General features: G+C 41.1%; 1 protein-coding gene across 1 annotated transcript; it reads right to left on the bottom strand.

Annotated features, from left to right (window-relative positions):
• Positions 1 to 2470: 2470 nt before the first annotated feature.
• On the bottom strand, positions 2471 to 24347 carry LOC110486987 (cytochrome P450 2K1). The gene is made up of 7 exons (XM_090197346.1): positions 23943 to 24347; positions 22369 to 22531; positions 19257 to 19406; positions 18917 to 19077; positions 10199 to 10378; positions 6569 to 6710; positions 2471 to 5501 (listed from the first exon to the last, which is right to left on the bottom strand). Exons 1-7 carry the CDS (start codon positions 24144 to 24146, stop codon positions 5083 to 5085), a joined length of 1419 nt encoding a protein of 472 aa, XP_090053472.1. The 5' UTR covers positions 24147 to 24347; the 3' UTR covers positions 2471 to 5082.
• Between the last annotated feature and the right edge of the window lie 1259 nt (positions 24348 to 25606).

Here is a 25606-nt window from a genome sequence, read left to right on the forward strand (position 1 = left end):
CTCGTACAGCAAATGTAGAACTTTTATTATAATAATAAATGCTAATATATATTTTGGCCATACCACCCAGTCCTAGGTTGTTGATGTGATCTGTAAAATTGTTTAATCTGGCTAATGTTGTTCAAATGTTTTCATTTTCATCAGGTTTGAAAACATTCAGTAAGTAAAATTATAGAATGGACTTCAGCACATTATACCTGCTTTTAGCTGGCTAATGTTTTCTTCCCAAAGGACTTCATGACTCAAGCATTCCATTTGTTAAAAAAATGTCGAAGTTGCAAATACATTATGTTCTATTTGCAACAGCTTTAAAAATAAATGTTTGTCGACAGAAGAGACCTCTGACACATTTTATCCACAAAACATGACTTGTGTTCTTCCTCAAAAGTAAACCGACTTCAGGTTGTCTTTATCAGTATCTATAGACACTGGCGTAACAGTTTCTGTGGACCCCCCCCAAGGTCGGAGTTCACCCCCCCACCTCCCTTAAATAAAATGAATAGAATGTGTCTGAATACCCATACTTGCATCCTAAATATACTGAACAAAAATATAAACACAACATGTAAAACGTTGTAAAGTCCCATGTTTCATGAGCTGAAATTAAAGATGCTGGAAATGTTCCATATGCAGAAAAAGCTAATTTTTTTCTAAATCTGCATTTCTCTTTTGCCAATCTGTTTACATCCCTGTTTGTGAGCATTTCTCTTTTGCCAAGATAATCCATCCACCTGACATGTGTGGCATATCAAGATTCTGATTAAACAGCTTGATCATTACACAGGTGCACCTTCTGCTGTGGACAATAAAAGACCACTCTAAAATGTGCAGTTTTTGTTACACAACACAATGCCACAGATGCCTGAAGCTTATTGTGATGGTGTTCAAATGTAGGCTAAGTAGTTTTTCTCCTTAAAATGACCAAGTATTGCAGCGTAGTCTACATCTTTGAAAACAGAAGTCTTTGGGGACAAAGTGGATTTTTGTTTTCCACTGAAAGTGTTACTTGTTCTCTTGGCCTTTGTTAGAGCTGTTAAACTAAATGGTAAACCATCTTCTGATTCCTGAATGTGTCGGCACCGGGGACTCAGGATGTGGCTGCGTTATTGATGTCATGTTAATCAGGCCTTTGAATTGGATACAGATTGTTTTAGTTTTGTATTCTAGGCGACCTATTTAATTCATGTATCAAGTTTTTGTACTCATTCTGATCTCATTCCTGATGATCAGTGCTTTAGTTTATTATCTTGCTGTCCAATGGTACTGAATTTGAGATGCACCCGACTGTCCACGTTGTTCTGTGCATTAGCCTTTTGATTTGAAAAGTTTTAGTGTTTGTACTAGGCTATTTGATTTAATGTATATACACTATATATACTAAAATATGTGGACACACCTTCAAATTAGGGGATTCGGCTATTTCAGCCACACCCGTTGCTTACAGGGGTATAAAATCTCCATAGACAACCATTGGCAGTCGAATGGCCTTACTGAAGAGCTCAGTGACTGTAAATGTGGCACCGTCATAGGATGCCACCTTTACAAGTCAGTTCGTTCGATTTCTGCCCTGCCAGACCTGTCCCAGCCGCAAAGTGGTAGGCCACACAAGCTCACAGAACGGGCCTAGAAGGCCAACATCCCGTGGTCACCTCTTCACTGTTGACGTTGAGACTGGTGTTTTGCGAGTACTATCTAATGAAGCTGCCAGTTGAGGACTTGAGGCATCTGTTTCTCAAACTAGACAATAATGTACTTGTCTTCTTGCTCAGTTGTGCACCGGGGGCCTCCCACTCCTTTCGATTCTGGTTAGAGCCAGTTTGCGCTGTTCTGTGAAGGGAGAAGTACACAGCGGTGTACAAGATCTCAGTTTCTCGGATGGAATAGACTTCATCTCTCAGAACAAGAATTGTTAGGTTAGATTACTTGTTGGTTATTACTGCATTGTCGGAACTAGACGCACAAGCATTTCTCTACACTCGCATTAACATCTGCTAACCATGTGTATGTGATAAATAAAATTTGATTTGATTTAACTGACAAGATTCAGAAGAAAGGTCTTTGTTTCTGGCCATTTTGAGCCTGTATGTCATGCCCTGACCTTAGAGAGCCTTTATATTTCTCTATTTGGTTAGGTTGGGGTGTGATTTGGGTGGGCATTCTAGTTTGTCTATTTCTTTGTTGGTCGGATATGGTTCCCAATCAGAGGCAGCTAGCTGTCTATCGTTGTCTCTGATTGGGGATCATACTTAGGCAGCCCTTTTTCCCCACCTTAGTTTGTGGGATCTTGTTTTTGTATTGTTGCTTTCCAGCCCTACAGAACTGTGCGTTTCATTTTGTATTTGTTATTTTTTCGGTGTCATCAATAAAAGAAAGATGTACGCCTACCACGCTGCACCTTGGTCTCCTCATTCCGGCTACGAACGTAACACTGTAATCAAACCCACAAATGGTGATGCTCCAGATACTCAACTAGTCAAAAGAAGGCCAGTTTTATTGCTTCTTTAATCAGTACAACAGTTTTCAGTTGTGCTAACATAATTGCAAAAGGGTTTTCTAATGATCAATTAGCCTTTTAAAATTATAAACTTGAATTAGCTAACATGTGGCATTGGATCACAGGAGTGATGGTTGCTGATGATGGGCCTATTTACGCCTATGTAGATGTTCCATTAACCTTTGGCGTGTAGGGGGCAGTATTTTCGTTTTTGGAAAAAACGTACCCATTTGAAACTGCCTATTTCTCAGCCCCAGAAACTAGAATATGCATATAATTGTCAGATTAGGATAGAAAACACTAAAGTGTCCAAACTGTCAAAATATTGTCTGTGAGTATAACATAAATGATATTGCAGGTGAAAACCTGAGGAAAATCCAATCAGGAAGTGCCTCTTATTTTGAAACTTCTGTTCCTATGCATGCCTATCCTCCATTTAAGGGGATATCAACCAGGTTCCTTTTTCTATGGCTTCCCTAAGGTGTCAACAGTCTTTAGACAGTTTCAGGCTTTTATTTTGAAAAATGAGCGAGAAAGATCACATTGCGTAAGTGGATAGGTGGGGCCTCTCAGAGTGAGTTTTGCACAAAAGAGTAAAGGGGTCATTGTTTCTCCCTGGCCTATTGAAAAACCTACACTCCCGGTTGATATATTATCGAATATACACTGCTCAAAAAAATAAAGGGAACACTTAAACAACACAATGTAACTCCAAGTCAATCACACTTCTGTGAAATCAAACTGTCCACTTAGGAAGCAACACTGATTGACAATACATTTCACATGCTGTTGTGCAAATGGTATAGATAACAGGTGGAAATTAAAGGCAATTAGCAAGACACCCCCAATAAAGAAGTGGTTCTGCAGGTGGTGACCACAGACCACTTCTCAGTTCCTATGCTTCCTGGCTGATGTTTTGGTCACTTTTGAATGCTGGCGGTGCTTTCACTCTAGTGGTAGCATGAGACGGAGTCTACAACCCACACAAGTGGCTCAGGTAGTGCAGCTCATCCAGGATGGCACATCAATGCGAGCTGTGGCAAGAAGGTTTGTGTCTGTGTCTGTCAGTGTAGTGTCCAGAGCATGGAGGCGCTACCAGGAGACAGGCCAGTACATCAGGAGACGTGGAGGAGGCCGTAGGAGGGCAACAGCCCAGCAGCAGGACCGCTACCTCCGCCTTTGTGCAAGGAGGAGCAGGAGGAGTACTGCCAGAGCCCTGCAAAATGACCCCCAGCAGGCCACAAATGTGCATGTGTCTGCTCAAACGGTCAGAAACAGACTCCATGAGGGTGGTATGAGGGCCCGACGTCCACAGGTGGGGGTTGTGCTTACAGCCCAACACCGTGCAGGACGTTTGGCATTTGCCAGAGAACACCAAGATTGGCAAATTCGCCACTGGCGCCCTGTGCCCTTCACAGATGAAAGCAGGTTCACACTGAGCACATGTGACAGACGTGACAGAGTCTGGAGACGCCGTGGAGAACGTTCTGCTGCCTGCAACATCCTCCAGCATGACCGGTTTGGTGGTGGGTCAGTCATGGTGTGGGGTGGCATTTCTTTGGGGGGCCGCACAGCCCTCCATGTGCTCGCCAGAGGTAGCCTGACTGCCATTAGGTACCGTATGCTGGTGCGGTTGGCCCTGGGTTCCTCCTAATGCAAGACAATGCTAGACCTCATGTGGCTGGAGTGTGTCAGCAGTTCCTGCAAGAGGAAGGCATTGATGCTATGGACTGGCCCGCCCGTTCCCCAGACCTGAATCCAATTGAGCACATCTGGGACATCATGTCTCGCTCCATCCACCAACGCCACGTTGCACCACAGACTGTCCAGATGTTGGCAGATGCTTTAGTCCAGGTCTGGGAGGAGATCCCTCAGGAGACCATCCGCCACCTCATCAGGAGCATGCCCAGGTGGTGTAGGGAGGTCATACAGGCACGTGGAGGCCACACACACTACTGAGCCTCATTTTTACTTGTTTTAAGGACATTACATCAAAGTTGGATCAGCCTGTAGTGTGGTTTTCCACTTTAATTTTGAGTGTGACTCCAAATCCATACCTCCAAGGGTTGATAAATTTGATTTCCAAATCAAATCAAATCAAATTGTATTTGTCACATACACATGGTTAGCAGATGTTAATGCGAGTGTAGCGAAATGCTTGTGCTTCTAGTTCCGACAATGCAGTAGTAACCAACGAGTAATCTAGCTAACAATTCCAAAACTACTACCTTATACACACAAGTGTAAAGGGATAAAGAATATGTACATAAAGATATATGAATGAGTGATGGTACAGAGCGGCATAGGCAAGGTGCAGTAGATGGTATCGAGTACAGTATATACATATGAGATGAGTATGTAAACAAAGTGGCATAGTTTAAAGTGGCTAGTGATACATGTATTACATAAAGATGCAGTAGATGATATAGAGTACAGTATATACATATACATATGAGATAAATAATGTAGGGTATGTAAACATTATATTAAGTAGCATTGTTTAAAGTGGCTAGTGATATATTTTACATCAATTCCCATTATTAAAGTGGCTGGAGTTGAGTCAGTGTGTTGGCAGCAGCCACTTAATGTTAGTGGTGGCTGTTTAACAGTCTGATGGCCTTGAGATAGAAGCTGTTTTTCAGTCTCTCGGTCCCAGCTTTGATGCACCTGTACTGACCTCGCCTTCTGGATGATAGCGGGGTGAACAGGCAGTGGCTCGGGTGGTTGTTGTCCTTGATGATCTTTATGGCCTTCCTGTGACATCGGGTGATGTAGGTGTCCTGGAGGGCAGGTAGTTTGCCCCCGGTGATGCGTTGTGCAGACCTCACTACCCTCTGGAGAGCCTTACGGTTGTGGCGGAGCAGTTGCCGTACCAGGCGGTGATACAGCCCGCCAGGATGCTCTCGATTGTGCATCTGTAGAAGTTTGTGAGTGCTTTTGGTGACAAGCCGAATTTCTTCAGCCTCCTGAGGTTGAAGAGGCGCTGCTGCGCCTTCCAAAAGGCCTCCTGAAGGGACGGGGGATAAAAATGTATATAAATATAGGACAACACACATCACGAAGAGAGAACACAACACTACATAAAGAGAGACCTAAGATGACAACACAGCATGCTAGCAGCACAAAACATGGTACAAACATTATTGGACACAGACAACAGCACAAAGGGGAAGGTAGAGAACAATGCATCACGCAAAGCAGACACTGTCAGTAAGACTGTCCATGATTGAGTCTTCGAATTAAGAGATTGGGATAAAACTGTCCAGTTTGAGTGTTTGTTGCAGCTCGTTCCAGTCGCTAGCTGCAGCAAACTGAAAAGGTGAGCAACCCAGGGATGTGTGTGCTTTGGGGATCTTTAACAGAATGTGACTGGCAGAATGGGTGTTGTATGTGGAGGATGGGGTCTGCAGTAGATATCTCAGATAGGGGGGAGTGAGGCTTAAGAGGGTTTTATAAATAAGAGTCAACCAGTGGGTCTTGCGACATGGATTGTGTATGCGTTCCATTCAGAGGTTGAATGGGCAAGACAACAGATTTAAGTGCCTTTGAATGGGGTATGGTGAAGGTGCCAAGCGCATTGGTTTGTATCAAGAACTGCAACGCCACTGGGTTTTTCACACTCAACAGTTTCCCGTGTGTATCAAGAATGGTCCACCACCCAAAGGACATCCAGCCAACCAGGATTCAACATGGGCCACATCTCTGTGGAATGCATTCAACACTTTCTGGAGTCCATGCTCCAACGAATTGAGGCTGTTCTGAGGAAGATGTTAGTCAGTTAACGTTTAACCTTCATTAACCAAGCCATCCTTATCTAGTTTCAGAATATATTATTCAATCTGGCTCTTTGCCAATGTTTACATGTAATACCATGAGTGCTTTACTGTTTCATGTCTGTGTGTCACAGGTGGCACATTAATTGGGGAGGACGAGCTCATAGTAATGGCTGGAATTGAACACATGGTTTCCATATTTTTGATACCACGCCATTCCAGCCGTTACGAGCCATCCTCCCCTCAGCAGCCTCCTGTGGTGTGTGTGCGTGCATGCGTTTGTGTTTATATCAATCCTTACCCTGTATATGGGGGTACTTGGCCATTAGCAGCAGACCCCAGCACAGGGTTGTCCCGGTGGTGTCGGTACCAGCAGAAAACAGATTACCAACACTAAATACCAGGTTGTCGTCATGGTAGAAAGAATCCATATCGCCAGATTCCTAACAGAAACAGACCCTCAGATGACATGAGTTATGTACAGTTAGTCTTTCCTCAACTCTTAGCCAAGAGAAACTGGCATGCATAGTATTGATATTAGCCCTCTGATTACAATGAAAAGATAAATGTGTCATGCTGTTCTGGGCAGATTAAGTTGCCCCTTCTTTTCACTGGACAATAATTAAGATAAGACCAAACTAGAGCTTGCTTTGTGGAAAGTGGTGCTTCTACACCTGCATTGTTTGCTGTTTTAGGCTGAGTTTCTTTACAGCACTTTGAGATATCAGCTGATGTAAGAAGAGCTTTATAAATACATTTGATTGATTAAAAAAAGCAGAGCATCTACAGTATTTATCACGGACAAAAATAGAAAAGAGTAGAGGGCCAAGAGAGCTGCCATGCAGTACACCACACTTTACATGTTTAACATTAGAGAAGCTTCCATTAAAGAAACCCCCCTTGGGTTCTATTAGATAGATTGCCATATTGTGGATTCAGAGCTGAGGTTGAAAAGCCATAACACATAGGATTTTTCAACACGTTATGGTCACTAATATTAAAGGCTGCACCGAAATCTTTTTATTATACATTTCTTTAAACCAATCATCAGTCATCTGTGCCAGTGCATGTTCAGTGGCCTTCTCTATAAACATTCTGAAAGTCTTAATTTGTTTACAGAGAAATAGCATTGTATTTGGTCAAACACCATTTTTTCCAACAGTTTACTAAATGCTGGCAGTAAGATGATAGGTTGGCTGTTAGAACCAGGCCTGAGGACAAACACTTCTCTAGGCTCAGATTAAAGGCATGACAGTTGTCAATGCCAGGAGGTTTGTCATTATTGATCAACAATACTTTCTTCACCTCACCTTCAGCCAGTCAGATGTGCAGCCAGACTTATTAGCCACTCCTTTTGCCCCATATCTATCAACAATACAGTTATTAAATTCTTCATCAATCCACGGAGCCAGTTTCTTAAAAAGGTACATATTTATCAATAACTAGAAGAAGCAATTTCATAAATGCATCAAGTGTAGCGTCTGGATGCTCCTTATTAATCACATCAGACCAACAAATATTTTTTAACATCATCCACATAAGAGTCACAGCAAAATGTTTTTTTTTTTTTAATCTTAAAACTGCATTATTGATTAAGGGCTTGTAAGTACGCCTTTCACTCTAAGGTCTACACCGGTTGTATTCGGCATGTGACAAATACAATTTAATTTGAATTGAAAATCGTTTGTATGATCTCATACACTATTTTAGTCCCATCTTTTATTATTATTAACCATGACCGCTTACCCCGGCCAAACCCTAACAATGCTGGCCCAATTGTACGTCGCCCTATGGGACTCCAATCAAGGCCAGTTGTGAATCAGCCTGGTATCGAACCAGGGTCTGTAGTGACGCCTCTAGCACTGAGATGCAATGCCTTAGACCTCTGCGCCACTCAGGAGCCCCCATCAAGAATTTCACAAACATGATCTGGATACTGACCGTTAGAACTTGGTGGCCTATAGGAGCTACACTAAAATAGGCTTTAGAGGAGGCAGGTGAACCTGCAACCACAACACTTCAATAACACAAGATCCTCTAAGCATTACAGGGATATGGCTCTGAATATGTACAGCAACAACTCCCCCATACGCATTCCTGTGTCTTCTGTAGATGTTATATCATTGGATTGCTAATGATGTATCCAATGAATTATTGACATGAGTCTCATAAATGGCTAATATATATCTGATGTTAGCAAGTTATTAATTATATTAACCTTATTTCTAAGGCTACGGTAGCGTCCCACCTGGCCAACATCCGGTGAAATTGCAGAGCGCGAAATTCAAACTAGTCTTATAAATATTTAACTTTCATAAAATCACAAGTGTAATACATCAAAATAAAGCTTAACTTCTTGTTAATCCAGCCGCTGTGTCAGATTTCAAAAAGTCTTTGCGGCAAAAGCACACCATGCGATTATCTGAGGACAGCGCCCCGCATACAAACACATGAAAAACATATTTCAACCAGGCAGGTGCGACACGAAAGTCAGAAATAGCGATGTAAAAAATGCCTTACCTTTGATGATCTTCTTCCCAGTCACATCACAAATGGTCCCTTAGTTCGATAATGTCCTTTATATCCATAAAAACTCAGTTTGGCTGTCGCGCTTCAGTCAATAATCCAACCAGTTTCCCTCCATCAAAATGCATCCCAAACATTACTAATAAACTTTTCCGAACAAGTCAAACAACGTTTATAATCAAACCTTAGGTACCCTAATACGTAAATAAACTAACATTTAAGACGGAGAATCGTTATTGTCTTTACCGGAGAAAAATACCAAAGAACGCACACTTTTCACACGCTTGGAAACACTACAGCCAAATGGGAGCCACCTAGAAAAACTACAATTTCTGGATAATTTTTCCAAAAACCCAGCATGAAACTCTTTCTAAAGACTGTTGACATCTAGTGGAAGCCCTAGGAACTGCAATCTGGGAGGACTTATAATAAAAAGTTATTTCCATTGAAAATAGTGGTAGGCTGAATTTTTTGGGGGGATGGTTTGTCCTCGGGGTTTCGCCTGCCATATAAGTTCTGTATACACAGACGTAATTTGAACAGTTTTAGAAACTTTAGAGTGTTTTCTATCCAAATGTACCTATAAAATGATATGCATATCCTAGATTCTGGGCCTGAGTAACAGGCAGTTAGTTTACCTTGGGCTTTTCATCCGGACGTAAAAATACTGCTCACTACCCAAGAGAGGTTAATATGGGCTATTTTTTTTGCCCTTTCCTGGGTAGCTTATCAGAGATAGACATAATATGGAAAATGACAAAAAAGCAAACAAAACAGATAATCAACACATTCTTTTAAATCTGCTTGAGGAACTGTTTTAGTGTTTGAGTCTGAGTTTACATGTGATTCTACTGATACAGAGAACTAGTTAGATCCTCCCTCAGCTGGCATTCAGTCAAACTGGTTGAATCAACATTTTCCACATAATTTTAATTAAATTATGTTGAATCAACGTCGAATAGATGTTGAATTGACGTCTGTGCCCAGTGGGATGTTAGTGTTGGACAACTCAAGTTAGTTGTGTTTTTCAGCAGTAAAGTGAACCACAAGGTGGTGTAATAAGTATTATAAACCCAGCAGTTTGGTTCCTGGATACTGATTGTCCGGATGTCTTGGTAACTTAGACAATATACCACAGGTGTGATACAAAATTATTAATTTACTGTTCTAAATATGTTGGTATCAAGTTTATAACACCAGCAAGGCACCTCAGGGTTTTGTGGAATATGCCCAATATACAAGGACTGTATACAGGCACTGCACTTAGCTGTGGTAAATTGATCTTATACCACACCCCCTCGGGCCTTATTGATTAATTATACTCTGTATAGTCATACTGAGCAATATTAATGCAACACTTTGTTATGAATGAGTGAGATGCAGATTCTGCATGAAGTCTTCATACCTCCAGGGTCTGCTTTCGGACGAGGAACGAGTCCACAAAGCCTCTACACATGTGAGGGTTCAGAGTCTCCTTCAGGCCCCTCACCAGCTCTATCACCTCCATCTTCATATCAGCAATATTCTTTTTCAGACGTGTCAGGTTGTTTATCCACGGACCCAACCAGGGAAACATGTTGTACATCTACACAAAGATTCAGGTAGAATACACATAAAACAATATTATATTAATTATAACATAACACCACAACTATGATTAGATTATTAAATACACATATGAATAAATATGTAATTATTAGTTGTGAGCACCAATAGTGATATTCAATATTATTTGATATCGTTATGAGCAAGGCATATTGTAAAGTCGGTTTATTATTTTTACTATTCTGTAAAAAGAACACAATTTATAACATACTTTTCCTGCATACACAAAACTCTAACAGACCTCACAGGCTCTCAATTTAGCATATTTTATTAATTGCCTGTTGATGGTCCTATAATATAGGCCTCCCAACTAGCCAGTTTGAATAGAATATTATAATATCAGAATATTCACGCCTGGCCCAACGGACAATCTGCTAACAGTTGTCTGAACTTCAAAGAGCCATGGAAGTGAACAGAAAAGTGAACATACAGTTGCATTATTTTATACAAACCACTACGATATGGAATCACAAAAATGGTACCGATAGTGATATCATTTTCTATATAAATCGGTGCCCATCACTAGTTATTTGTCACGCTCTGACCTTTGATATCTCTGTTTTATTTTGGTTAGATCAGGGTGTGAATGTTCGTTTTTGTATTGTCTAAGGGTTTTGGTAGGTCTAGGTTTATGTAAGTCTATGGTGGCCTGAATTGGTACCCAATAAGAGGCAGCTGTTTATCGTTGTCTCTGATTGGGGATCATATTTAGGTTGCCATTTTCCCTTTTGGTTTTGTGGGTTCTTGTTCTATGTTAAGTTGCCTGGCTGCACTATCCATATTAGCTTCACGTATCGTTTTGTTAGTTTGTTCAGTGTTCCATTCTTTAATAAAGAAGACTGTACGCTTAGCATGCTGCGCCTTGGTCTCCTCCTTACAACGACCGTGACATTATGTAACCATATTATATATAAAAAAAATATTTAAAAAAATAACCTTTATTTAACCAGGTAGGCAAGCAAAGCAGTGCCCAGTGGGATGTTAGTGTTAGACAACTCAAGTTAGTTGTGATTTTCAGCATATACAAAAACAGAGTTACACATGGAGTAAAACAAACATACAGTAGAAAAATAGGTCTATATACAATGTGAGCAAATCAGGTGAGATCAGGGAGGTAAAGGCAAAAAAAAGGCCATGGTTGTGAAGTAAATACAATATAGCAAGTAAAACACTGAAATGGTAGATTTGCAGTGGAAGAATGTGCAAAGTAGTGATAGAAATAATGGGTGCAAAGGAGCAAAATAAATAAATAAATATAGTAGGGGGAGAGGTAGTTGTTTGGGCTAAATTATAGATGGGCTATGTACAGGTGCAGTAATCTGTGAGCTGCTCTGACAGATGGTGCTGAAAGCTAGTGAGGGAGATAAGTGTTTCCAGTTTGTGATTTTTGAAGTTCATTCCAGTCATTGGCAGCAGAGAACTAGAAGGAGAGGCGGCCAAAGTAAGAAATGGTTTTGTGGGTGACCAGAGAGATATACCTGCTGGAGCGCGTGCTACAGGTGGGTGCTGCTATGGTGACCAGCGAGCTGAGATAAGGGGTGACTTTACCTAGCATGGTCTTGTAGATGACCTGGAGCCAGTGGGTTTGGCGACGAGTATGAAGCGAGGGCCAACCAACAAGAGCGTACAGGTCGCAGTGGTGGATAGTATATGGGGCTTTGGTGACAAAATGGATGCCACTGTGATAGACTGCATCCAATTTATTGAGTAGGGTATTGGAGACTATTTTGTAAATGACATAGCCGAATTCGAGGATCGGTAGGATGTTCATTTTTACAAGGGTATGTATGGCAGCATGAAGTGAGTGAAGGATGCTTTGTTGCGAAATAGGAAGCCAATTCTAGATTTAACTTTGGATTGGAGATGTTTGATGTGAGTCTGGAAGGAGAGTTTACAGTCTAACCAGACACCTAGGTATTTGTAGTTGTCCACATATTCTAAGTCAGAACCGTCCAGAGTAGTGATGTTGGACGGGCGGGCAGGTGCAGGCAGCGATCGGTTGAAGAGCATGCATTAAGTTTTACTTGTATTTAAGAGCAATTGGAGGCAACGGAAGGAGAGTTGTATGGCATTGAAGCTCGTCTGGAGGGTTGTTAACAGTGTCCAAAGAAGTGCCAGAAGTATACAGAATGGTGTCGTCTGCGTAGAGGTGGATCAGAGACTCACCAGCAGCAAGAGCGACATCATTGACGTATAGAGAAGTGAGTAGGTCCAAGAATTGAACCCTGTGGCACCCCCATACAGATTGGCAGAGGCCCAGACAACACTGATTTGACACACTGAACTCTATCAGAGAAGTAGTTGGTGAACCAGGCGAGGCAATAATTTGAGAAACCAAGGCTATAGCGTCTACCGATGAGGATGTGGTGATTGACAGAGTTGAAAGCCTTGGCCAGGTCAATGAATACGGCTGCACAGTATTGTTTCTTATAGATGGCGTTAAGATATTGTTTAGGACCTTGAGCGTGGCTGAGGTGCACCCATGACCAGCTCTGAAACCAGATTGCATAGCGGAGAAGGTATGGTGGGATTCGAAATGGTCGGTAATCTGTTTGTTGACTTGGCTTTCGAAGACCTTTTGCGATCCTCAAAAGGTTCTACAGCTGCAATATTGAGAGCATCCTGACCGGTTGCATCACTGCCTGGTACGGCAATTGCTCGGCCTCCAACCGCAAGGCACTTCAGAGGGTAGTGCGTATGGCCCAGTACGTCACTGGGGCAAAGCTGCCTGCCATCCAGGACCTCTACACCAGGCGGTGTCAGAGGAAGGCCCTAAAAATTGTCAAAGACCCCAGCCATCCCAGTCATAGACTGTTCTCTCTACTACCGCATGGCAAGCGGTACGGGAGTGCCAAGTCTAGGACAAAAAGGCTTCTCAACAGTTTTTACCCCCAAGCCATAAGACTCCTGAACAGGTAACCAAATGGTTAACCGGACTATTTGCATTGTGTGACCCCCCCCCCCCCCCCCAACCCCTCTTTTACGCTGCTGCTACTCTCTGTTTATCTTATACATTCATGTACATACTACCTAAACTGGCCAGACCAACCAATGCTCCCGTACATTGGCTAACCGGGCTATCTGCATTGTGTCCCACCACCCACCAACCCCTCTTTTTACGCTTCTGCTGTTCATCATATATGCACAGTCACTTTAACGATACCTACATGTACATACTACCTCAATAAGCCTGACTAACAGGTGTCTGTATATACAAATGCTCTCCATCCAACCTCACTGAGCTCAAGCTGTTTTGCAAGGAGGAATGGGAAAACATTTCAGTCTCTCGATGTGCAAAACTGATAGAGACATACCCCAAGCGACTTACAGCTGTAATCGCAGCAAAAGGTGGCGCTACAAAGTATTAATTTAAGGGGGCTGAATAATTTTACACGCACAATTTTTCAGTTTTTGATTTGTTAAAAAAGTTAGAAATATCCAATAAATGTCGTTCCACTTCATGATTGTGTCCCACTTGTTGTTGATTCTTCACAAAAAAATACAGTTTTATATCTTTATGTTTGAAGCCTGAAATGTGGCAAAAGGTCGCAAAGTTCAAGGGGGCCGAATACTTTCGCAAGGCACTGTAGCCTTGCTACTCTTTTTTCAAATGTCTTTCTACTGTTGTTTTATTTCTTTACTTACACACACACACCTCTTTTTTGGCATCATTGGTTAGAGCCTGTTGACCAGTGCTGTTGACCGGGGTAGGGGTAGCCAGGTGGAAAGCATGGCCAGCCGTAGAAAAATGCTTATTGAAAATCTCAATTATAGTGGATTTATCGGTAGTGACAGTGTTTCCTATCCTCAGTGCAGTGGGCAGCTGGGAGGAGGTGTTCTTATTCTCATGGACTTTAGTGTCCCAGAACGTTTTTGAGTTTGCATGAAGCAAATGTCTGCTTGAAAAAGCTATCCTTGGCTTTTCTAACTGCCTGTGTATATTGATTTCTAGCTTTCCTGAAAAGTTGCATATCACGGGGGCTGTTCGATGCTAATGCAGAACGCCATAGGATGTTTTTGTGTTGGTTAAGGGCAGTCAGGTCTGGAGAGAACCAAGGGCTATATCTGTTCCTGGTTCTAAATTTCATGAATGGGGCATGCTCATTTACCTCTTGGATCTACCCATCCAGGACCCGGGAGAATTGTCATCAACTGACACTAGGTAGCATAACGCAACGGACAAAAAAATCTTACTAGAAAATATTAATATTCAAGAAATCACAAGTGAAATATATTCAAACACAGCTTAGCCTTTTGTTAATCACCCTGTCATCTCAGATTTTGAAAATATGCTTTACAGCCAAAGCAAGACAAGCATTTGTGTAAGTTTATCGATAGCATAGCATTGTGCCTAGCTAGCAGCAGGCAATCTGTTCACGAAAATCAGAAAAGCAATCAAATTAAATCGTTTACCTTTGATGAGCTTCGAATGTTTTCACTCACGAGACTCCCAGTTAGATAGCAAATGTTCCTTTTTTCCAGAAATATTTTTTTTGTAGCCAAAAATAGCTCCGTTAGTTCTTCACGTTTGGCTGAGAAAACGACCGGAAATTACGGTCACGACAATGGCGAAAAATAAATTAGCTCCATAATATCGACAGAAACATGGCAAATGTTGTTTATAATCAATCCTCAAGGTGTTTTTCAAATATCTATTCGATAATATTGTTGGATTCTGTATTTTACATTATAGCCATTCGCATATATATGATTACATATTATCTGATGTTGGTTGTGTGAGGTGTCTGCATTTGTGCACTGGAGCATCATTATGAGATTAAACAACTGCTTGCGACTTGCCTGTTTGTGTGTGACAAGAACTGAGTAACATGGTGTGACCTGCATGTTGCAAAACTGTAGATAAAGCATCTGCTGGGCTGTTGTCCTTGTGTTTGTATGTAACAATATTGAGCACATGGTGTGACTTGCTGTATCTTACAAAGTTGTGACAGGGAGGGGTGGTCATCACGAGGTTTAACTGAGATGGAAAAATACTGAACAACACAATAGCAGGAACTGAGCAACTGTTATAACTAGGCTGCGATACCAGAACAGTAAGGATCTATACATCGAAGGAGGGAGGACTCCAAGAAGCGCCAAGAGGTGGGGGCCCGCCTGAGTGCCTGCGATAGGCTGGGCAAGTTTAAACCACGCCCAGTTTCTACTGTGATAGGCCAACAGACGGGTTCATCTATGTCCTTCACAGTATAAGAACACTGTTTACATACATCTTGTCAGTTCTCTGTTCTGCCCTGCGTGGCATTACAGTGAGCCCGTATATATGAAAGTTGCATTTGCCATTTATTAGTTAGCTAATAAAAAATACATAGTATAAAATTGGTGACTCATTGTTATATTTATCCTGATACCAGATTCGAATTTACGCAACTAACAATATATCAACCCGGACAGACCTTTTTTCAGTAAGACCCGGGTGGAAAAATGGCTACCTCTTTTGCGCAAGAAATACACAAAGAGCCATCAGGTGGACACTGACGCAATGTTGTTGACCACGCTCATTTTTCAAAATACAATCCTGAAACTATGTCTTGTGATACTAGACACATTAAGGAAGCCATAGAAAAGGGAATCTCGTTGATATCCCATTCACTGCTCAATAGGGAAGCATAGGAAGGGACTCTTATTTAGAAACTGCTGCATTCCTGATTGGATTTTTCTCATTCTTTTGCCTGCAATATCAGTTCTGTTATACTCACAGACAATATCTTTACAGTTTTGGAAACTTGCGTGGTTTCTATCCTAAACTGTCAATTATAGGCATATTCTATTTTCTGGTCCTGAAAAATAGCCCTTTGGGAACGTTGTTTTCCCAAAAATAAAAAAATGACCCCTAGATTCAACAAACCTGTTCTGGCTGCTGTCCCCGTACAGGGACCAACATCAGGGGAAATTTCAGAGTGACAACTAAAAATACAATTTCGTAACATTAAACATTCTTGAAAATGCAAGTGTCTTACACCCTTCAAAAGATTAGAATCTTGGTAATCAAACTACGTTTTCCAATTTAAAATAGCTATTACAGAGAACAAATCCCATGCTTTTGTTTGAGAAGAGCAATCAAGAACAGAAACATTTTCCGCCATGACAGTTTTTAGACTTTCACATCTGAAGGTAAAATTATGACTTACATTCTGATATCTTGCTCTTATTTCTCTTCCTGAGTATCCCATTGATCAAATGAAGTGCCGTTTTCTTTGATAAAATCCATTTTTATAGCCTAAATCTAAACATTTTGTAAACTATTTGTGCCGGGAATTCCATTTTTTTACGGAGCATTCGGCGTGATTCGCCCATGTAAACAATCGTTTATATAGTCATGGTGGGTTTCAGTGCATTCCTCTGGATGTTCGCAACACAGTCAAACAACTTTGTTTTTTTTGCAGGGAGAATTGACCGAAGTGAGCTGATTTGAAGACAATGATAAATGACTACCTGACGCACCAATCATTTTAGCGAAGCTTCATTGATTGACTATATTTCTGCCCAATGACCACTGATCTTCTTGAAATCTAGCTGGGTAGATAGCCAATGAGCTGAGGTAAACGCCAGCATGTAATGGTTTGGGGTTGGACCACAATTCCTTGGTTGTAATCGCACGCGCAGGAAACGATCAGAGGGGTTGCTGTAAGGCTTTTTAAGTTTCAACAATTTCATTGAAGATATCCTGGCGAATACTTCATGTAAAGCGAAGTCAAACTCTAAAGTAAAAGTGAAACTGAGAATTTTTTTAATATTTCTTTTTGCAATGAAATGTGTAGTTTGTTTTTGTGTGCACACACATACAGACACACACACACACACACACAACAATGGCCGGAGTTGAATGGAACACCTTAGTGACTGTTCCCTCTGCTCTATACAATCAATACATATCTGTATATTTTATGTGATGATAAAAGGCTCATACAATACAAATATTTATTTTATGTTTTCTTTCACAGTGATAGCGACTCCGACTGGGAGCCCCTGGTGCCAAGCTGCCCGCTCTACCTGTGCCCCCAGTGGTGTTCATATGCCACAGTTCATTACTGCAGGCATGACTGTGCCTCAGAGCCAAAAGGGCACAGCATGGAGGTGTCGTTGTGTTCTGTGTCGCATGAAATGCACCACTTGTTCAGTTTGCCTCTGCTTTACATCAGAAAGAGACTGCTATGGGACATGGCACAGGCAGCAAAATATTATGACGAGGACTTCCAAGAGGTATGTACTGTTTTTTTTTAAATATTTATTTTCTAATATTTTTGTAAACATTTTTGTGTGTGTGTTAGAATTGCTTTTTGATTTGTATATAGTTATTTGCACTGCTGTATATAGTTATAGGTCATTTCACCAATTCGGCCACTTGGGTACATTTGGGCAACTTGTGTGGGACACCTGGGTGACTTCATGCTAAATGTCATGTAGCTCACCCATTCCTGAAGTTATCAGTCTCACACTTTGCACACCTACAGTTGCCCTCTTGTGTTATCCATCAAAATGATCTCCAGCATCCTATCTGACTGTGTGGCTATTATAGTACATGTGAAAGATGATGCTACAACAATAAAAAACAGAAAACGTATGCTCTTTCTTTCTCTTTTCTTCCACCTGATCTACCGTGTTATATTCTCCTACATTCAATTAACATTTCCACAAACTTCAGAATGTTTCCATTCAAATGATACCAAGAATATGCAAATCCTTGCCTCTGGGGCTGAGCTACAGGCAGTTAGATTTGGGTATGTCTTCAGGCGGAAATTGAGAACAAAGGGTTGCAGCTGATGGTGAGGAAGGCATTTTGAAAATATAACCAGGCATCCTCTACTGACGGGATGAGATCAATATCGTTCCAGGATACCACGGCCAGGTCTATTAGAAAGGCCTGCTCGCTGAAGGTTTAATTACAATTATATAATTAATTGTACAAAATATTTGATCAATTCAGCAGACGCTCTTATCCAGAGCGATTCACAGTTAGTGCATTCATCTTAAGAGAGCTTGGTGGGACAATCACATGTCACAGACATAGTAAGTGCACTTTTCTCAAAGTAGTTATCAGCAAAGTCAGAGCTAGAAACCTGTTGTTCAGGAACTTTTTTGGGGGGTTGGGGGCGAGGGTTTTATTTTAAGATACTTTTTGAGGAGGTAGAGTTTCAGGGGCTTTCGGAAGATGGGCAGGGACTCTGCTGTCCTAGCTTTAGGGGAAGCTGGATCCACCATTGGTGTTCCAGGACAAAGAGCTTGGACTGGGCTATGAGGATTTTATTTTATATGTTATACATCATGAATATTGTATATAATGATTTATAAGCAGCATAGTAATGGGTTATAAACGGTACAATAATGGTTTATAATAAGTTTACTGGCACATCAAGTAAAGTATAACTGAGTAAGTACATTCTAATTTGCAAGAATTCATAACAGGCGTCTGTTTCCTTGTTTTATTGATTGCACTGAGACAGACATTAATTACTCAGAAAATACAGTAAAAACAAAATGGTCTGAATAAGCAGACTACCTGAATTGATGCAGAACCTGTAAGGTGAACACTCTCATTGACCCTGTCCACCATGCCTGTGAATAGTGGGTCAGTGTATTCAAACCTGCTGCCATAGACAATGGCCGAGATTATGTTGGAGACGGCATAAAGCACAGGCTGTGCTGTGTCAAATGCCTTACCTGTAATAGACAAAAATCTAATTACAAAATAAGCTTTCCAGAACACACAATCACTTAGCTATTTACTAATAAAGTGGTTAAAAATAGCCTGATTTTTAACCAGGCAATGAAGCCTAGGCATCCCCTGAAAATACATCATACTACTTCTACTACTACTGAAAAGATACTGATTCTCTTACCCTCATGTTTTTCAAACACTTCAATCAGGTAGGGGATTTCCTCTAAGATTTTCTCCTCACTCCCTTTCTTGCCCATCCCAAAGTCTCTAAGGTTTGTCAGGGCAAAGCGCCTCATCTCTTTCCATGAGTCTCCATTGGCAAACAGAATCCCTGTAGAGAATGTAGTTTGTTTCCATGACAATTCAAAGTGTAATATTAATAAAGAATATTTACTATAATAATGAGCATGTACGTATATACAGTGGGGAGTACAAGTATTTGAAACACTGCCGATTTTGCAGGTTTCCCTACTTACAAAGCATGTAGAGGTTTGTCATTTTTATCATAGGTACACTTCAACTGTGAGAGACTGAATCTAAAACAAAAATCATACAATGTGATTTCTGGATTTAAGTAATTCATTTGCATTTTATTGCATGACATAAGTATTTGATACATCAGAAAAGCAGAACTTATTATTTGGTTCAGAAACCTTTGTTTGCAATTACAGAGATCATACGTTTCCTGTAGTTCTTGACCAGGTTTGCACACACTGCAGCAGGGATTTTGGCCCACTCCTCCATACAGACCTTCTCCAGATCCTTCAGGTTTCGGAGCTGTCGCTGGGCAATACGGACTTTCAGCTCCCTCCAAAGATTTTCTATTGGGTTCAGGTCTGGAGACTGGCTAGGCCACTCCAGGACCTTGAGATGTTGCTTACGGAGAAACTCCTTAGTTGCCCTGGCTGTGTGTTTCGGATCGTTGCCATGCTGGAAGACCCAGCCACGACCAATCTTCAATGCTCTTACTGAGGGAAGGAGGTTGTTGGCCAAGATCTCGCGATACATGGCCCAATCCATCCTCCCCTCAATACGGTGCAGTCGTCCTGTCCCCTTTGCAGAAAAGCATCCCCAAAGAATGATGTTTCCACATCCATGCTTCACGGTTGGGATGGTGTTCCTGGGGTTGTACTCATCCTTCTTCTTCCTCCAAACACGGCGAGTGGAGTTTAGACCAAAAAGCTCTATTTTTGTCTCATCTGACCTCAGGACCTTCTCCCATTCCTCCTCTAGATCATCCAGATGGTCATTGGCAAACTTCAGATGGGCCTGGACATGTGCTGGCTTGAGCAGGGTGACCTTGCGTGCGCTGCAGGATTTTAATCCATGATGGCGTAGTGTGTTACTAATGGTTTTCTTTGAGACTGTGGTCCCAGCTCTCGTCAGGCCATTAACCAGGTCCTGCCGTGTAGTTCTGGGCTGATCCCTCACCTTCCTCATGATCATTGATGCCCCACAAGGTGTGATTGACAGGGTGATTGACCATCATCTTGAACTAATTACATTTTCTAATAATTGCGCCAACAGGTGTTGCCTTTTCACCAAGCTGCTTGCCTATTGTCCTGAAGCCCATCACAGCCTTGTGCAAGTCTACAATTTTATCCCTGATATCCTTACACAGCTCCCTGGTCTTGGCCATTGTGGAGAGGTTGGAGTCTGATTGTGTGTGTGGATAGGTGCATTTTATACAGGTAACGAGTTCAAACAGGTGCAGTTAATACAGGTTAATACAGAATAATTTTGCACGCCCAATTTTTCAGTTTTTGATTTGTTAAAAAAGTTTGAAATATCCAATAAATGTCGTTCCACTTCATGATTGTGTCCCACTTGTTGTTGATTCTTCACAAAAAAATACAGTTTTATAACTTTATGTTTGAAGCCTGAAATGTGGCAAAAGGTCGCAAAGTTCAAAGGGGCCGAATACTTTCGCAAGGCACTGTATATATCTGCCAAATGATCTCTGCATCCTTTCTGGTCATGATCATCTGTAACTATTTTAGACATTTATTTTATTTTCAGAGGATTAGAGTCAGAACATTTGATGAATTGTGGAAACAGTCTGATCTCTGCATTCACCATTCTAGCCTGATCTCTATATTCAGCATTCTAGCCTGATCTCTACATTCACCATTCTGGCCTGATCTCTGAATTCACCATTCTAGCCTGATCTCTGCATTCACCATTCTAGCCTGATCTCTGCATTCACCATTCTAGCCTGATATCTGCATTCACCTTTCTAGCCTGATCTCTGCATTCACCATTCTAGTCTCAAAATGTCAGAAATGAGTGGTATCATTAAAAATGAACTTGTCAGCTATTGGATCTGTCACGCCCTGGCCTTAGTATTCTGTGTTTTCTTTATTATGTTGGTTAGGCCAGGGTGTGACATGGGTGATTTATGTGTATTGTTTTGTCTAGGGGTTTTGTAGTCTATGGGGTTGTGTTCAGTGGAGTGTTCTAGGTAAGTCTATGGTTGCCTGGAGTGGATCTCAATCAGAGGCAGGTGTTTATCGTTGTCTCTGATTGGGAACCATATTTAGGCAGCCATATTCTTTAGGTATCTTGTGGGTGATTGTTCCTCTCTCTGTGTTTTGCACCAGTTAAGACTGTTTTGGTTTTTTTCCACGTTTTCTTATTTTGTATAGTGTTCACGGTTTCATCTTTCATGAAAGATGTTTAGAAATAATCACGCTGCATTTTGGTCCTCCTCTCCTTCCCAGGAAGAAAACCGTTACAGGGTCACTTTCAAGCAATCAGAGGACAGCCTAATTCAAAACAGTATTTGGCAACATAGTGGTTGGGTTTAGGACAAATCAGTTTCTGCGAGGGCACTGATTGGACCAGACATTTTCTGGCTCATTCCAAACGCCAATCTATTGGATAAAGGGCAGGCTGATACATGCATGAAAACAAATTGGTGAATGCAGCAATCAGACTTGCTCCACCAGGCTAGAATAAGACTCAACAGATTTGGAAATGAAATGCATTATACTCATCTCAAAGTGTCTGAAATTGATTGTGTAGCTCAATCAAGTTTATTTAAAGTAACTGTTAGGTGAAAATCTCACTTTTAAAAGTTCATAATTTGTTAACTCATACCCACAATGTTGTTGACTCATCCTATGCTCATATTTGTGGCCAACACATACATTGGAGAACAAACACATGGATTACTGTTTAGCTTGTTCATAGACTGCTTACAGATTAAGGAAATCAATAAGACAGGTTGTCATTTGGGTGAACTATCCCTTTAAGAATGGGACATGGCCAGCAGAAGAGTAAAATATCATTACCATGTCCTTGGTTGAAATCATAGAACACAGGCATGATGTCCCTGTCCCCAAAGTCCTCTGCCTGGTTGACCAGCGCCTGCTTGACCGTCTTGTATCCTGCCAGAACAACCACTTTCTTGGGTCCAAAGTGAACCGTGAAGATGGAACCATATTTCTTGGAGAGCTGGACAGTAAGTATACATAAAGTACACCATAGACTCAGTTATGTCTCGTAATGATATATGACTAAGCACATAACTGGACATCCTATACAACTTGTTTAACATGTTTCAGTCAAGAAATAGAGTGAAGACAGTGGTTTACAGTGGTGGTTTAATAATGGTTTAATAATGGGAATTGATGGGAAATGATGTAAATATATCACTAGCCACTTTAAACAATGCTACCTTATATGTTACTTACCCTACATTATTCATCTCATTTGCATACGTGTATACTGTACTCTATATCATCGACTGTATCCTTATGTAATACATGTATCACTAGCCACTTTAACTATGCCACTTTGTTTACATACTCATCTCATATGTATATACTGTACTCGATACCATCTACTGTATCTTGCCTATGCTGCTCTGTACCATCACTCATTCATATATCCTTATGTACATATTCTTTATCCCCTCACACTGTGTACAAGACAGTAGTTTTGGAATTGTTAGTTAGATTACTTGTTGGTTATTACTGCATTGTCGGAACTAGAAGCACAAGCATTTCGCTACACTCGCATTAACATCTGCTATCCATGTGTATGTGACAAATAAATTTGATTTGATTTGATTTACAGTTGATGTCAGACCTACGTTCAAATACCAGTCAGCACTATTTTGTTATCAGATAGTATTGTTTATGTTTCCATGTCAGAAGTCTGGTCATGTCATTAACTGCACCGGTCATTAACTGCACCTATGTTACAAGTGGCATGTATTTACAACTACTTGTTGTTTTATTTGATGTAGTTGTTTTTGGCTGTGTATTACAAAATACTCAAAACACAAAAATGTCAAATACTTAAGTACACTATGTATTTGAACCCAGGTCTGTTATAACAAGATCCCTGAAGGAATATTCCTAGGGTGCATCTCGGGCACCGAAGACGTGGATGTTGATTATGGCAGCCCCCCGCACCTCCGATTCAGAAGGGTTGTGTTAAATGCGGAAGACACATTTCAGTTGAATGAGTTCAGTTGTACAAATGACCAGGTAAAATGACCAAGCTTTACTTTCAATATTCTAAAGTGACCTCATCTCTTTCCTTGCAACACATTGGTCACTGTCACAAAGTATTTTGTCCATAGCCTGGTTCCCAACAAAAAACAGATCTGGGACCAGGCTACTTGGGCAGGACATATCTATTGAAATACACTACAGAATAGAACACTAAACAACATTAACCAGCTAAAAGCATGTACAATGTGCCAGAGTTCATTCATCAGTTTGCTTATTGAACTTTCAAACCTGGTGAAATAGCAAAAAAACTACATACAGTAAGTGAGATAAAACAGATCAAATCTCACAGATCAAGTCAACATCAACATGTTTTGTTCTGAAAGCAAAGGATGACTTCATCTTACCTCGCAGAGAGTGCAGTAGGGCTTCTTGAGGTCCAGCTGGAGCATGTTACCAAGCAGGGGCAGCGGCCTCGGTCCTGGAGGCTCCTTCCCCTGTTCCTCAGAGCTGGAACCAGAGGAGCGGAGGTAGAGGACCAGCAGAAACAGCACAGTACCCAGCAGTGTCACTGTGCTTGATGTCTGTAGAAGACCTTCTATAAGAGACATCTTCAGACTGAGCTCATACACCTTATACTGGGCTAAAAATACAACACACCAATGCTCCTTAATGGAACAAGTGTGTGTGCTCAGAGAACTTCCACAACAACAGAACTCCAATGAATGCTATTTGTATAACCTCCCCACACCACTCTATTGGAGCAAGATGAGAAGAGGGAGGGTACAACCTCAGAGGAGGAGCTAAACAATGCAACTCCAGCAGGTCTGTCAACATATAATTGTGAAACACATGATCTCACCTGCAGGTCATTGACAAACTCTCCATATGATTTGTGTCCTGGTCTTTCCAAAAAAGGTAATATATCGAAAGGCATTTATACGCCCGGCGAAATGGAATTAGACTGATAGACCAGATTAACACATAAACTTTATTCCATCACCAAAGGGATGGTGAGGGTTACATAGATAGAATGAGGTTAAATCTAATCATATTTGGGATTTGATTGTGTTACTAAAGATCTTCAGAAATCCCCCTCTGTTGTCTATATACTTTGAAAACTCTATAAATATCGTATAAAAAATATAATAAATTACTGATTGACATATATTTACATCGCCAATCATATATAATAACTTTTTAGACACTTGAAGGTGTTCCACATTTGATGTTTTATTTGTTTAGTGTGAGTCACTGATGATCAGGTAAATGGTCTGGTAAAACTATCTTCAGTGCAGATGCCATTTATAAGTACAAATTCACAGCGCCGACTCGTCCAAGTAGGAGAGGAAAGGCTGCCAGATTTGATCAAATGTTGATAATTTATTGTTCAGAATATATCTAATTCTTTCTAAGTGTACAGTGTTTGCCAATTCACTGAGACATAATTTGGTAGAGGGCGCTTCCCTCCTTTTCCAAAACAACAATATTTGTTTTTTTGCCGAAATGAGACCGTAAGAGATTAGTTGTTTTTGGGGGTTGGTTAATCCGTTTAGGGACTCAGACACTCCCAGAATTATCAGAAGAGGGTCTGGGTCTATTGAAGTCTCCAAAACTTCAGAGAGGATCCCAAAAATTCCACACCAATAACCATGCAAGCTAGAGCATAGGGCAAAGCAGTGGAGTAGTGTACCCTGCGCAGCCTGACATTTATCACATGTAGGGGATGTATCAGGAAATATCCTATGCAGTTTAGTTTTGGAATAGTGTAATCTGTGTAATACCTTGAATTCTATGAGACGATGTCTGGAGTTAATGGAGCATGTGTGGATATACTCCAAGCTCTCTTCCCAGTCTGCCACCGAAATGTCAGTCCCTAGTTCTTCCTCCCATTTTGCCTTAACGCACTCTCAAATTTTAATATATTAATCTACCTTTGGGCAAGATGTGCTGGCCCTGCCACGCAAGCTGTTGGGAGGGGGGGGGGGGGGGTGTGACATCTACCCTCTTTCTTTCTACATGTCCTTGTTCTGTATGTCGTGTTTTGTATTATTTGTTTTGCACCTAGAAC

Source organism: Oncorhynchus mykiss, chromosome 13 (genome assembly GCF_057628025.1).
Source record: "Oncorhynchus mykiss isolate SJ-2025 chromosome 13, ASM5762802v1, whole genome shotgun sequence".
Taxonomy (NCBI): domain Eukaryota; kingdom Metazoa; phylum Chordata; class Actinopteri; order Salmoniformes; family Salmonidae; genus Oncorhynchus; species Oncorhynchus mykiss.